At 39.8% G+C, this 16,134-nt stretch overlaps 1 protein-coding gene across 1 annotated transcript; it reads left to right on the top strand.

Moving 5' to 3' along the window:
- Positions 1-5,872: 5,872 nt before the first annotated feature.
- On the top strand, positions 5,873-16,134 carry LOC125292634 (sterile alpha motif domain-containing protein 9-like). Its single transcript, XM_048240036.1, has 4 exons — positions 5,873-5,975; positions 6,281-6,345; positions 6,506-6,571; positions 11,300-16,134. Exons 3-4 carry the CDS (start codon positions 6,548-6,550, stop codon positions 15,839-15,841), a joined length of 4,566 nt encoding a protein of 1,521 aa, XP_048095993.1. The 5' UTR covers positions 5,873-5,975; positions 6,281-6,345; positions 6,506-6,547; the 3' UTR covers positions 15,842-16,134.

The raw sequence follows: 16,134 nt of genomic DNA, 5'->3' as shown, positions 1-16,134 counted from the left end.
AAATGTGAACCGCTATCTAGTAGTATTTTGAAAATCGGATTTCAAAGAACAGGTAATAGGATACAGAGGAATTACAATGGAAAACAAATACATTGCATTAGGCCCGTTTAAAATGTGAACCGCTATCTAGTAGTATTTTGAAAATCGGATTTCAAAGAACAGGTAATAGGATACAGAGGAATTACAATGGAAAACAAATACATTGCATTAGGCCCGTTTAAAATGTGAACCGCTATCTAGTAGTATTTTGAAAATCGGATTTCAAAGAACAGGTAATAGGATACAGAGGAATTACAATGGAAAACAAATACATTGCATTAGGCCCGTTTAAAATGTGAACCGCTATCTAGTAGTATTTTGAAAATCGGATTTCAAAGAACAGGTAATAGGATACAGAGGAATTACAATGGAAAACAAATACATTGCATTAGGCCCGTTTAAAATGTGAACCGCTATCTAGTAGTATTTTGAAAATCGGATTTCAAAGAACAGGTAATAGGATACAGAGGAATTACAATGGAAAACAAATACATTGCATTAGGCCCGTTTAAAATGTGAACCGCTATCTAGTAGTATTTTGAAAATCGGATTTCAAAGAACAGGTAATAGGATACAGAGGAATTACAATGGAAAACAAATACATTGCATTAGGCCCGTTTAAAATGTGAACCGCTATCTAGTAGTATTTTGAAAATCGGATTTCAAAGAACAGGTAATAGGATACAGAGGAATTACAATGGAAAACAAATACATTGCATTAGGCCCGTTTAAAATGTGAACCGCTATCTAGTAGTATTTTGAAAATCGGATTTCAAAGAACAGGTAATAGGATACAGAGGAATTACAATGGAAAACAAATACATTGCATTAGGCCCGTTTAAAATGTGAACCGCTATCTAGTAGTATTTTGAAAATCGGATTTCAAAGAACAGGTAATAGGATACAGAGGAATTACAATGGAAAACAAATACATTGCATTAGGCCCGTTTAAAATGTGAACCGCTATCTAGTAGTATTTTGAAAATCGGATTTCAAAGAACAGGTAATAGGATACAGAGGAATTACAATGGAAAACAAATACATTGCATTAGGCCCGTTTTACAGTGTAAAACTGGATAAGGGGCAAGAGAGGCTACGATACGATATTTGAGGGGTAAAGTTTGTCAATAGCCTACCTTTGTGGAAAAACTGGTTCAATTTCGCTGTTCTCCCATTCAGTTTTGTTCTTCCATGAAGACATCTTACTGACTAACTGACATTCAACACATGTAGGCCTACGCACGGAATTCTATTGTAGCGCACGTTAGAAGTGCAAGGCTATTATGAGCAAGACTGAACCAGAGAGGGGTGATTCAGTGGTTGCAGATGGCATTAAAGTATCAAATTTTGATTCATCTAATTGTCTTGATTGTGGTTTCTATATGAATACTGGTTCAGGATTGTATGTCATTCTAATCAATGTATCTGTCTATGTTTTAGCATTCAATCTCTAGTGCCATTATTGTTTATGTCAGTTATTCACACTTCATCATCCCTCTTTTTCTTTTCTAGAATTTACAGAACAAAAGGATAGGTTTCTAAGGTGAAATTGAGTCAGTTGTGTTATTGCAAATCAATAATGCATTTTTGCAGATTAATTTAACATGTTTGCATTGGATCTACACAACTTTCTTGAACAAAACGCATTAGATTAGGAAATTTGTCCCTCACATCCCATCTATCCCGATTCGATTACGATTATCATGTCAGTGATTCGATTCCTCGATGCAGCATCGTCCATGTCCTCATCATGAGGGGCAGCCGTGGCCTACAGGGTTACCGCTTCGGACTTGTAACTGGAGGGTTGCCGGTTCGAACCCCAACCAGTAGGAACGGCTGAAGTGCCCTTGAGCAAGGCACCTAACCCCTCACTGCTCCCCGAGCACTGCTGTTGTGTAGCAGGCAGCTCACTGCGCCGGGATTAGTGTGTGTTTCACCTCACTGTGTGTTCACTGAGTGTGTTTCACTAATTCATGGATTGGGATAAATGCAGAGACCAAATTTCCCTCACAGAATCAAAAGAGTATATATACTTACTTATACTGATGCATCGATTATTTGATTAATTTCAACACCTCTAAAATGTAGTTATGCCTCATTTATAATTTATTTTTACTTCATTTGTTTTATTATTTGTATACTGTTTTTGGGACTTTGTTTAAGGTGCATAGGCTGCATGTAATGCATCTGATTGTGTGGAGGCAGGAGATTGTAAAGGGTTGTGATGAAACTGTGAATTATGTGTACACGAACAATGTTCTTAATGCTCAAGTTCATATGTAGAGACACTGATGATTTGATCAAAGATTCAAGTTATGTCGAGCCTTCTTAGTGTTTGAAAAATAGCGAATTTGACGCGACCATGTAGCCTACTACTAAAGTTTGACTCTGGGTACGTTCGTAGCCTATTTCAACAACAATGTGACAAAATCTATGACTAAAGTTTAGCTGACAATATAACATCCTACTCCACTGTGACCACGTTCGTGACACTCCTGTTAATAGGCTAAACTAGAAAGAGCTGAAATAACACCAACCTTATTTGCGCCTTTTATTCACATTTGCTACATTTGGTCACATTTATTCAAGTATTTAAGCCCTTTTCGCTCCCTACTTGATGTATTCCAAGCGATCTGCTTCGGGGGCGTAGATGTAGTAATTGAAACACCATGCCTGGGTAACGTAATCGCTCTCAGGGACGCCCTCTGTTAGCTGGTTGGTCGGCTGCCCAACCTCCGAAGCAAACGAGCGCGAATCAACCTATTCCAGACGGAGTACTGTAGGGAAAAGAAATTGACCGGAAGTATAGCCTTCACTTAGCAAAGATAATGGCAAACTATTCTGGCAACGTCTTGTTTCATAACTTGATTGCATTTTTGTCCGCTTTTCATCACATTATTATGACCATTAAATGTAGGCTATGCTATTTTGCTCGCTAAAATCTGATTCATTAGGTACATTGGGTCCCAGTTAAGAATTGACACTTCATTCACCATCAAGGTGATTCACGCAGCTGGGTGAAATGTAAGTACAACTGCAGCCGCTTGGGGGCAGCATAGTCCGCTGTGGCGTTCCACGGTCGAACCGGACGGAGCATTCGACAGCAAGGGCTGTGATTGGCCGAGTTTTCAGTGCGTTTCTCTGTGTTTTTGGCAGCCCCTGCAACATGCTAGTCCACTGTAGCCTATAAGCTTTGTACATAATGTTAAACATAGTTTTGGATTCAGTGGCAAGATGTCTTGATTGTACAGTGCCTCTCTCTCAGTAATGTTTTAAAATGAGAGCTTCGTCAGCTGGCAGTAGGCTACTTTGTCGGCAGTCATGAGAAGTTCGCTTGCTAACAGAACATAAATATGCTGCCCAGAAACCTTGTGAATAGTTGGGGGCCAAGCAGCGAAGCTGCGAAGGCACCCATTGTGTTTCTACGTTTTCTTCCCTATTATTATTATTCCGCCATTGAAGTCAATGGCAGCCCATAGAACCGTCTGGTGAAAAGTTGTGAAATTTGGCACACTGAGAAGGGACAGTCCCATAATTCATGTCACCAAGTTTCATAACGGCACCTCCCGCGCTCTAGCGCCACCAACAGGCCAAAGTTGGACTTGCGTTCACACACGTAACTTCTGACCTGTTGACCCGATTGTCAAAAATGAGGTATCATTGGAATCCGTGGACCAAGCCGAGTTCAACGCACCCTATGACGTCATTTTCCACCATGATGGATTTTCCGCCATTTTGGATTTCATCAAAATCACTTAAAACGTATCAGAGGTCACAAATTCTGTCCGATCGACACCAAACTTCACAGATATCATCTACAGACCATGCCACATAAATGCATTGCTTTTTGTCTTCGGAACTAAAACCATTCGCGCGTAACAGCAAATCGAAATTTGCGGCGAAGCCGCCAAACAGGAAGTGAGCTCATATCTCAGCAACCCATTCATCTATCATAACCAAACTTAATCCATGGACTCAGGACCCAATCAGGAGGACGCTCAAGAAATCTGGTGACCTTTAACCTCTAGGGGGTGCTATAATTAAGAAACATGCCTTTTGGCTTGTAGCAGCAGTTGTGCTTAGAGTTAAAACGCACTAGTGGTGTCTGGTACTACATTACATTACATTACATTTGGCTGACGCTTTTTTAGCCAAAGCGACTAACAACATGGTAAACAGTTTAAGTTTTAGAGCAATTCTCAACAATTTTAGGACAATTTAAAAACATTAGAGTACAGTAAGAATAAGTGCATCAGTGAGTGCTGTTTTTAACAGTTACTTGTCAGTTTAAGACGGCTGGTGAGGATCAGTAAGATTTGTTGTAAGTGTTGCTATGAGAGGAGATGTTCTCTAAAGAGCTGGGTCTTCAGGAGTTTTTTGAAAATGGAAGGATGTCCCTGCCCTTGTAGGAACTGGCAGTGTGTTCCACCAACGAGGAACAACAGATGAGAAAAAGTTTGGATTGGCTTGAGCGTGCGGTGGTAGAGCTAGACGTCGTTCGTCTGAGGAGCACAGCGGTCTGGAGGTAGCGTATGTCTGTATGAGGGCATTCAAGTAGGTGGGAGCAGAACCTGAGACTACTTTGTAGGCAAGCGTTAGAGCCTTGAATTTGATACAGGCCGCCATAGGTAGCCAGTGTAGCTGGATGAGCAGCGGGGTAACATGTGCCCTTTGGGTTGGTTGTAGACCAGGCCAGGCGCCCGCCGCAGCGTTCTGGATCATCTGAAGTGGTTTCACTGCGCAGGCTGGGAGACCTGTCAGGAAGGCATTGCAGTAGTCGAGTGTCGTGAGATGACTATTGCCTGAACCAGAAGTTGGGTAGCATCTTCAGTCAAGTAAGTCCTGATTTTCTCATTATGTTGTAGAGTCGCGGCGGCATGACCGGGCGACTGAGGCAACATGATCTGAGAAGTTTAGTTGGTTGTCGAGAACAACTCCTAGATTTCTTGCAGTCCTGGTAGGTGAAACAGTCAGGGAGTCAAATTTGATCTTGATGTCGTGGTGTATGGTAGGTTTAGCTGGGAGGACCAGCAGTTCAGTCTTTGAGAGGTTCAGCTGGAGGTGGTGTGCCTTCATCCATGTAGCTATGTCTGAGAGGCAATCCGAGATCCGTGCTGAAACCAAGGGGTCATCAGGTGGTTTGGTCAGTGTAGACCAAAATGCAGTAGGCTTATGTAGCCTAGTACTATGGATTTTTGAATATTGCCAATGTCGCTATCTCTCTCTCTCTCTCTCTCTCTCTCTCACACACACACACACAAGAGAGAAATGTGTGAGAGAGTTTTGTTTCGTTTCTGCAATATCCTCTCTGCAAAACGAAATAGAAAAAAAAAAAATTGGTTACCGGTGACATCATGCTGTTACAAAATAAAAAATGAATGAATAGCCTAAATGAATAAATAAATAAAAATAACAACGGCGTCAAACGTCAAAACGGCAGTTTTTTGAGTATCAAAACAGTTTTGGAAGAATGATTTGCTGTTCATTTGCATATGCAGGAAATACAGTACCATATTTTGAACATGAAAGAAATGCATTGCACTACAAAGCACAACACTGCTCTGTAGGCTAGCCTACTGCAAAAATGCAATATGGGAAAAAAAATTATTACACTTCAGACAAACGGCAGGGAAGCTCTCTCTCACACACATTGGAACGCAATGGAAACTGGAAATTTAGTTTCGTTTCTGCGACGTCCTCTCTGCAGAAAGAAATAGAAACCTAAGGTTACCGGTCCCGTCATAGCTCTACAGCTGATTTTATTTGGCTATAGCCTACTGCTCCGCCCATTGAGGCTTTATCATTCGCTGTCTTCCGCATAGTGTATTATGAAGCTTCGCAATTTGTTCAGCTTCGATCTGGTTTTATTGCGGCATTTAAAAAGGCAACTCCCTACTCCATCATCAACACCCAGCAATAACGAACAAGTTGGATGGGTAAGTAGCCTAGGCTACATTTTTGAGCCTACAGATGTTTTTAATGACTTGTTGATATACTTGCTAAACAATGAAACAACTAGGATAAACTGCGCAATAGGCTTTAAACGTATCCTTATTGCCGTCCACAACATAACTCTACCGCGGTAGCCTTCCATAAGGAGCTTTTTATCCTAGATCACAGTAGCTTCGGTTATAGTCACGTAATATGTGTATTGTAGGCTAACACTCACAACAGTGAGTTTCTGATAATACAAGACTAACAAGACTCACACAACGTTTTTTCCCCCCTTTCTTCCCGGCAGGAGTCTTGCTAGACCTATTGAACTACAGGAAGTGGCTTGCCAGCACATCCAGCCTAGTTACAATGGTGAGTATAGAGATAGGTTTATGAAAAACGGTGTTGCCCAATAAATTATGCAAGGTTTATGTGACTAAAGTTTGGAATATATTAGGTCATAACCATTTTTTAGAAACCAAAGTAGTGTATCTCTGGAACATATTTTAACATGTTGCTTCTTCTTCATCAGTCTGAATAACCGACAAATGAGCTTCACTGACATGGTTCAAGGATGGCTGATCATATTAAAGCAGAGGTATTTCGGCTATTATATGAATATTTCCTAATAATGTTCCAATACTTCTTCGACAACATATTGTCACGAGATCAGGGATCTTTCAGGAAGTGATGATAATATCAGTGCTGTTTTGGCAACACCCCATAACACTTGCACAACCACACACACACACAACGATGGAAAGTCCATCGCTCACTCCGAATCACACGCTTAGGGTGAATAAGGTGACCCCCTCTGAACAGGTAAAATGTGGAACGAGTATTACGTTTTCAATGGTTAGAGGGAACTGGTAACTTTGATTTTTAGGGGTGCACCAAATCTAAGGTTTGGTTTTGGATTTGGCCGAATTCCTCATTTCAGATGGGGTGGAGATTCTGCCAACCCTTATTCGACCAACCGAACCAAATCCTACGCAGTGGTTCTGCTGTTTTTAGAACATACTGTCGCAACGGGTTGCACAAGATAGCTCCTTCTAGGTAACTATCCACCACAGATCATGTCTGCTTGTCATTTGTAGTACTTACCAAAATCATAGAAATGATCAATGGGAGAGACTTATCTCTTAGGATCCAAAATAGATATTCTTTGAGTTGTTAGGTTTTTGAGTCTTTATTTTAACTAATGACATAGAAAACATTGAATTGCAATATTGCATCCACATAATCAAGTTATTTTAGGCAAGTCCCTCCACTCAGTGGCCATCTTGCACTTATCGGGTAGCAATTTCAGGCAGACTGCGCTTGTGCATGGCCTCACAACACTAACCTCACTCCAGCTGCGAGATCATAACACACGGAAGGGGGGTATATGTGTATACAACAGCCATATTGGCATCATGAACTAACCCCATACATCTCTATGGGAGATTATTTGAGTCTTAATGTGACAGACTCAACTAGACTTACACATCACCAATACAATGTAGACTAATGACATTAAATATAATGTGACAGGCACTCAACTAGACTTACACATCACCAATACAATGTAGACTAATGACATTAAATATAATGTGACAGGCACTCAACTAGACTTACACATCACCAATACAATGTAGACTAATGACATTAAATATAAGTAATACCGTTATTCCTCAAATTATGGCCGGGATTCTATTTATAGCCGGGCCTCGGATAATAGCCGGGAGCGTGGTCGATTCAGACAAATAAAGGCCGGTCCCCAAATACAAGCCAGGGTCATAATTGCACTAGAAGATATTGTTTCGATTTAACTCAATTAAATAAAAGAGCTCTTCTTAATATAGATAGATAGATAGATAGATAGTCTTTTGTCATTGACACTTTTTTGCAAAGGTACAACGAGATTTGAAAGTGCTGTCAACTCATGAGGTTTGCATAAGAACAATAATAAATAGTTTAAAAATGCACACATATAAAAATATAAAACAAATATGAACATACATATGGCACTGGTTATGAACAGGAATGGTTCTGTACAGATTTCACTGGTAAAAAGAGCATTACTCCACCATAGAATTTCCACAGTGGGTTAGGGGCCGAGAACAGACTATTTCAAATCTGAAGAGTTAAGGGCCATGATTGCCTTCGGATAGAAACTATTTTTTAAACGGTTTGTCTCTCTGAGGATGTGCAGCTACCGTACCAAATACACAGTCCATACGTGAGCACATTCTCTATGGAGCAGTGATAGAAGGCGAGAAGCAGATTCTGGGGTAGACCGCTCTCCCTGAGAATTCTCAGGAAGTACAGTCTCTGCTGCGCCTTCCTCAGTAGCTCCTTTTGTTGGTTGGTTTAATAGCCTACTGTTGCCAATGAAAAGTCGTTGTGCTACACCATGGTCCTTAACCTGTCGCTCTCAAGCTACCTGTCGCTAGCCGCACCCTTTTGAACTTGCCAGAGGCTGAAGCAGTACTACATTTAAACACAATTGTTGCTGCGAGGCATTCCAGCCTACAAATTTAATAAAAAAAGTAAGTCATGCATAATTAGAAAATAACTCTACTTGGCTACGCAACAAGGTTTCCATTAGAGCACAGCGCACGTTCAGTAAATGAATGAAAGCGGCTGCCTTGACTCGCAATAAACAGCAGGTGGAAATCTATGGAAGAATATTAAACTCAAAAGTTTTGTACGTGTGTATCACATTTTGAAACTGTAGAAATTATTTGTAACTGTAAAAATGATCTGTACAAGTAATTGTCAAAATTACAAATATGCCCTACACTTACAAATCTATTCTACAGGTACGGATCGGTTTTACAGCTACGAATCATCCTACAGTTAAAAATATTTTACCATTACAAACATATTCTACAATTACAAATCAATATTCTACGTACAAAAAGTTGTCCTACAGTTACAAATCTTTTCTGCAAGTGCCTTTTGCACCACCTTAGGGATGAGAAGTGTCTCATATGTATTGTGTGTGTGTGCATCAAGATTTGTAACTGGAAAACGAATTTGTGGTTTAACAAAAAAATAACACAAACGATTCTAAGTATTACTCATATGTCCTTCACTTACAAATATATTCCACAGGTACTAAACCTTCCACAGCTGCTTGTCTTTGAATTACAAACTATTCTGCCATTACGAATCTCTGCCGCTCGCACAAGTATTTTCTGAAAATATACGGATACTTTTGAGACTTTTCTGGCACTTCCTGTTGAATAGCCAATGGCGATGCTCAGGTTTGGCTAGCCAATCAGGAATCTAAGTTCAGTATTTTCCATTACTTTTGAATTCATACCAGATTCTTGACATTCAGGGAGTATTGTACACTGTTAGTTGTCTTCAACTTCTGAAATAATTGCCCTACAGTTGAATATTTGTCAAGCCATGACTTGCTGAAAATTTGCTTTTATGAAAAATGGATGATGTATGTTTTGACCACAATATCTTCCCAATGAATCCCATCAGAAGTTTTGAATTTATTTATATCATACTACTGTTTTAGTACTTCCTTGCCAAATAGGTTGCATGTCTAAAATAAATGAAAATATGTCATTTATCAGTGTTTCCTCTATGTTGATTTGGTAGTGGCGGCCCCCCATGGTTTAATTTTCTTCCCCCACGGTATCAGAAATGGGGCAGACGTACAATAGTCGCAGTTGCCTTTCAAAATTCATTGTGCAGACCTGTTGTAGATTCTCCAAATATACAGCTCAATCACAACTGAAAATAATGCCTCATTGTGTGTGAATAGAGGTGAATACATATAATTGTTTGTGTTGTAGTGTCAGTTGTCAGTTCCCTCGGACGGGGGGGGGGTTTGGACACAAGTCTACCACAAAAACAATCATAACACCGGAAATAATATGTTTTCATTAGTACACGCTCAAAATATTGTGTTCCTTGACTCAAACTATATCAATTAAGGTATCAAACATGGTTTTCATATGGGTGATTGATTTTTTCCTGCATAGCTTCCTATGGACAATTGTTTACTTATACCATGTGCTGATTTGTTTATATAGCCATGTGTTTTGGCTCCTTGTTTCCTTGTCTCCACCCCTCACCTGAATCTGCTTATTAGCGTAAACATTGTCTCACCTGTTCCCTGTCATGTTTATTAAAGGGATATTCCACTATTTGGGGAATTACACTCATTTTCCACCTCCCCTTGAGTTAAACAATTGAGTTTTACCTTTCTCCAGTTCATCCAGCCGTTCTCTGAGTCTGTTAGTAACACTTTTAGCTCCAGCTCATTGAATCAGATTAGACCGTTAGCATCTCTCCTATAAGATAACGGTCTAATCTGATGCGTTTACAAGATTGCTGCACTTCTGAAACGATCTGGGAAGAGTTTAATGCACAAATTTAAGTTTGATATCACTGCTAGTTATGCCCCTGCTAGAAGTCGTAAGTCAATGAATCTTTTCCAGCACCCCATATAGCTCCCTTGAAAGGTTTTTTTTATTTTGCGTGCAATGTTTTAGAAAAGTGTTAGATAGTGGATAGTGGGCCTCAAAAGTTTTCAGCCACACATTTCTGAGATATGACTTTGTTTCCTCCATTTTTTCCAAATTACTGAACAATATTTACCCTACTGGATCATTGGGCATTTACCTGTACCAATGATGCATATTCTAGATACTGGGCAAGTACAGAACTTTATGGAAATTTAATATATTGAGTCTTAAGACCTTGCCAACATCCAAAAGACTAATAAGATAAGTATTTGAAAGTTTTATACGGAATTGGCATTGGTGACACTGGTTGAACAATGGGATCAAACTATGGGCTTTAAAGGCATCTTATGCAACTTTATGACCTTAATAGACAGCTTAAAAATAATTTTGATGGTAGCTGACTTCCAATAGGGAGAATGACTGATAACGACTGACTCTTCTCTATTATTGTGTTATGCATGCTCCAACTGAAAAGAACTTTGAGCTGCATTATGTGTATGAAAGGTGCTATACAAGTAAAGCTTATTATTATTATATCATTAATTGCCTATCCGTCTATGGAAAACCAGTCTTGTAACTATGCTCTCCTCCATAAAATAAAATACAAATACTCTGCAAATGTAGGAGACCAGTAAATAAATAAATACATAAATAATACATAAATTAAACTGCCTTGGATGCCTTTAATTGTATGAATAAAATAAAATAATAATAATAATAATAATAATAATAATGGTAATAATAATAAAAACAGCCACAGCCCCAAGATAGTTCTCATATCTTTATTGAATACTTTACTTTACTACTACTATACTTTACTAATACTGAACATCTTGACATCTATATTGTTTCAGGGTGATGAAGGACAGATGAAAGATCTGCTTTCTGGACAACATCCTGCAGAGATCAAGATCTGGTCTACAGAACATGTCAGAAAGTGGACTCTGGAGCTGAAAAATGTAGATGAAGAATGTGCTAACATAATGTACCAACAGAAAATTAATGGAGAAAGTCTTCTACTTTTAGACAAAACTGATTTGATAGGAGCAGGTATTCCATTGGGTCCAGCTAAACTGATCATTGATAAGAGAGACAAACTTGTGAAAATGAAAGCTGAGATGTTAAATGATCCAGGAGTTCAATCAGGGGGTCCATGTAAGCCTTACCCTTTCAGTCGATTCCATGAAGCTTACAGATACAGGATTAATAGCTGTCTTGACATACCAGAGTCAGGGGAGTTAAATTTGATTGAGCCATGTCATGAATTTAAAGCGTACATCAATACAGGGAGCACAGAAAAAGTGGACAAAATGAAGAAATTCACTGATGAAGTCATTCGTTTTGCAGCAGCTTGTATGAACAGTCGCACTAATGGCACCATTCACTTTGGCGTAGGGGACTTGCCAGATTTTAAGCATGGTCAGATTCTAGGATTTACTGTTGAAGACAAAGAGTCTTTTGGGAAAGCATTACATGACACAATTGAGGGCCGTTTTGAACATAAACATGTGGCGGCAGCAAAGAAGTGTATTAAGTCACCTCGATTTGTTGAAGTGCTTCAATCTGATACGACATCTTCAGAGAAATATGTCATGGAAGTTGACATAGAACCAACATTTTCAGTCTGTGAAGAGAACTTCTACTATGTCTACAGTGTAGACTCACGAAAGTCAAAAAAAAACAAGAGCAGAGAAGCTAAGGAAGATACAAAAGAATTCAAGTCCTTCTACATCCGAGACAGCAGCAGCAGCAGAGACCTTCTGAGGCAAAACACTCAGTCGAAACCTCTGGAGGAGTTCAACAGATACGAGAAAAATATATCAAAACTGTCAATGGAAAGGAAGGAAGCTGAGGAAAAGTGCCTTGCTATTGTTAGAAATAGCATCCAGGGTTCCAAGTTATGTGAAATGATTACTGGTGGGTCACATTCTTTGGATAAATCACATTTTGAAAGGTACATACTAGTAACTAACAAATCACATCCAGTCCAACTTGATTCCTTAAGTTTTCTTCTAGACATGAACCTGACAGCAGTCTTAGACTTTGATCCAGAGTCATCAGAAAAAGGTTTAAAGAAGTTTTTTGAAGATCGAAACACAAATGTTCATTCTCCAGCACAGTATAAAATAACTGGATCAGTGGAGGATATTGCAAGCAAATTGAAATTGACCAGGATCAACAGCTGGATATTCTGCAATGGTGACATCAATGGCGAGGAACCTTCGGACATTAATTCCTGGTCAACTGAAAAGGGAGCCGCAGTTCGAAATGTAATTTCCTTCTTGTGCCGAGGTGAAGTCCTACCTCCTAAGAGATTCTTAGTTATATTTCTGCTGCTGTCCGATGTAATTGATAGCAAGGACCCTTTGCTTGAGACCTTCAATACATTCCGACAGGAGCTCAGAGGACTTGACCAAATCCTGTGCATATGTGAAAATGATCGTTCCTTCATCTCATGGAAGGACCTGATTGAAGCTCGCTATGGAGATACCATTTCAAACCGCTGCATTTCTGAGCTCAGCTTTGCAGAGATCAATGGCACTGTTCTCAGTCTGTGGTCTGACAACCGTCGCTCAAGCAGATTTTTGCCTTGTGGTGGAGTCAGCAAAGTTCAGCTAACAAAGAAAATGGAGGGCTGTTTGGACTCCCTAGATATTCTTTGTGTCAACCAATGTGAAGGGGGTAATGAAGATAAGCTTGCAATCCAGGAAAATTTCTACAAAGGAGGAAAGGTGTCATGGTGGAACTTCTATTTTTCTGAGGAACCTGGATCTACACCATTCATTAAGCGAGACAAATTTGATTACATAATTGACACCATCATTCCAGAGTTATGTTCCTTGACAAGACCTTGTGTTCTCTTCAACATACTGCATCTCGCAGGTTGTGGTGGTACCACACTGGCAATGCACGTTCTATGGACACAGAGGAAGAACTTCCGGTGTGTTGTTCTGAAGGACAGAGCAGCAGATCCTGATGATGTTGCCAAACAGGTGATGCAGCTGCTGACATATCAAACAACAGAACAGTCTACCAGGCTCCCTGTGTTACTAATGATCGATGACTTTGAAGAAAGGGATAGTGTCTACAGTCTGCAGCAGAGCATTGAAAAAGCATGCCCAAAGACGGCCACCAGTCCCCAAGTTATCATACTTAATTGCATGAGAACTGAATTCTGGGGTCAGCATGAGGCAACAGTGGACACTGTCTTCATTGGGAATAAACTATCGGATCAAGAACAGAAACTCTTCCAAAAAAAGCTTGAGGAAATTGAGAAGACATACAAAAATGCTGAAACGTTCTATGGTTTCATGATCTTAAAGAAAGACTTTTCACCAGAGTACATAAAAGGAGTAGCCAAACACACCCTGAAGAGCTTCAACATCAACCATAAGCATGCCCAACTCATTGCTGTGATGGCCCTTTTGAATTTCTATTGCAAAAATTCATCTCTTTCTGTTACGCTATGTGAAGCATTCCTGGGTCTTCCAACTAAACCAAAGTCTGTCTCTTGTAAAGTACAGGATGATTTTGGAAATTTCTCCACACTTATAACGCATTGCACTGTCCAGGACAAAGTGATCTTTGAAGCTATGAGAGTAATTCATCCAAGCATGGCTGAGTACTGTTTGGAAGAGCTGATTGCAACCCATGGTATATCAAAAGCAGAGATCACCAATCTCCTGTTGACCACAGACATGTTTTATGATTGTCTTCAGGGGAAAGAGAAACTTCTACAAGATGTCCACACCATGCTGGTGAGAAGATGTTACTCATCAGAAAGTGAAGAAACCCATTTCTCGCCACTCATCCAAGCTATTATCAAGGAGACACCAGGATCTGAAGAAACAGTTTTGTACAATGCAGCTAAACGCTATGATAAAAATGCAATAATTGCTCAGCTTCTTGCCAGATACCACTACCTGAGGAAAAAGGATTTCCGGGAAGCAAAAGACTGGGCACGAAAAGCCAAAGAGCTTGATAAAGACAGCTCATACATAGCTGACACTTCTGCACAAGTCATCAAGCATGAATTAAGGAATGCCATTGGGAGTAATCCAAATTATCCTATTAAACCTGACCATTTGACAGACTATCTGAAAATGGCTTGCTGTGCCACAGATGCTTTCAAAGAAACTCAAGCAATTGCAAAAAAAGAAGTTGCTCTGCGGTCTCAAAGTAAAGGAGACAGCAGTCCCTACAATATTGCTGGACGTCTTGGAGAAATTCAAGTGGCTGTAATGGTCATGGACGTCCTGGAAAAAATTCCAGTGTTTTCCCATGCTAAACTTCGGCGAAGTATATTAAGTCAGATTCTCTCAGGCAATATACCTATCCAAACAGTTGCCAGCAAAGATCGCATGAAAAACAAGCATACATCTTACTACCATGTCCTTCTGCCATTTGAACCATTTTTGCACAATATCAAGGACAACTTGAGGAGGCAATTTGATTTCCTTGACAACTTCTTTATCAACCTTCAGCCCTGGTTCTCACAGAAGGATGTAAAAGAAGAGAGAACAAGAAAGGAGCTTTTCAGGACATTCGAGAAATATGCTGACCTTTTTTGCAAAACAGATCCACAAGAGCTTATGGGAAACAAGACCTTACCAACCTTGTTCAGGATAAGGCAGATCCTGGAAATTAACAAAGCAGACACACATTTTGGCATACTGGAATGTCTCACAAGAAATAATACTGGTCCTAAACTGGAGATGATAGTCCAACAATATAGGATACTGTACACAAACAAACATGTTAATTTGAGAGATGTTGTCAACTACATTTATGCCAATGTAGTCCTTGCTTGTGTCTGGCCACATTCTCGGTTTCTTGTGCCCTATGTTGCTATTCTTCAGATGATGAGCAAGGTTCTTTTACAACAGGTGCCACATACTGACTCATTAGGAGTGCATTTCATTGCTACCGTTATTCTGTGGCCAGAGAACAACCCTCTCTTCCCTTCAGAACTTTCAGAGAAGTTAGGAACCTGCTTGTCGCAACTTAGGAGCACTTTCATAAATGAAATGCAATCGATGGAACATGGCAAGAGACCTGTTGCCCACTTCTACTTGGGACAGAAGCAAGGCTATGATCGCTTGATCAGCCATGCAGTCCTTGCCATGCCTGGGAGTCATGAAAAGTTTGACAATGGACAAATCTGGAGGGAAGAAAGAGTCAGAAGGACCCTACAGAGAGTCAATGGAGTGGTCCAGAGGAATTGCATTTTGGCACACACCTGTAATCCAAATGTCAAAGTCGAGGTTCGCCCCCAATACATGAGTCATTTAAAGGGCAGGGAATGCAACCCAGTGTCTTTCTATGTAGGGTTTACCATGAAAGGCCCTGTTGCTTTTGACATTCAGTTAATACATCGTCATGTAAGTGGCAATTAAAATGGATCTCACCACCATTAATAACAAATAACCAGCTGAACATGACTATTCAGCCAGTTCTGATATCCTGTACAACATTGAGTATAGGCGTACAAACATTCCATGACCTAACAGTGACATTCAGACTTCAATCAAACTACTTATAAAAAAAACATGCACAAACTGTGCAAATGCTAGTAACAGCACCATTGATACTGATAAAATGCTTGCTAACTCATGATGCACTTATTCTTATTGTACTCTACCTTTTTTAAATTGTCCTAGAATTGTTGAGAGAATTGCTTTAAAAAGCT

The sequence above is a fragment of the Alosa alosa genome, chromosome 3, assembly GCF_017589495.1.
Source record: "Alosa alosa isolate M-15738 ecotype Scorff River chromosome 3, AALO_Geno_1.1, whole genome shotgun sequence".
Classification (NCBI taxonomy): domain Eukaryota; kingdom Metazoa; phylum Chordata; class Actinopteri; order Clupeiformes; family Clupeidae; genus Alosa; species Alosa alosa.
The sequence above is the reverse complement of the archived record's forward strand: the minus strand, read 5'-3'. Positions and strand labels throughout refer to the sequence as shown.

Bases quoted from the DNA above. Each gene is read 5' to 3' on its own strand.
- LOC125292634 (XM_048240036.1), top strand. From the start codon at position 6,548: ATGGCTGATCATATTAAAGCAGAG. The intron at 6,572-11,299 runs GTATTTCGGCTA...ATATTGTTTCAG, and splicing joins CTGATCATATTAAAGCAGAG to GGTGATGAAGGACAGATGAA.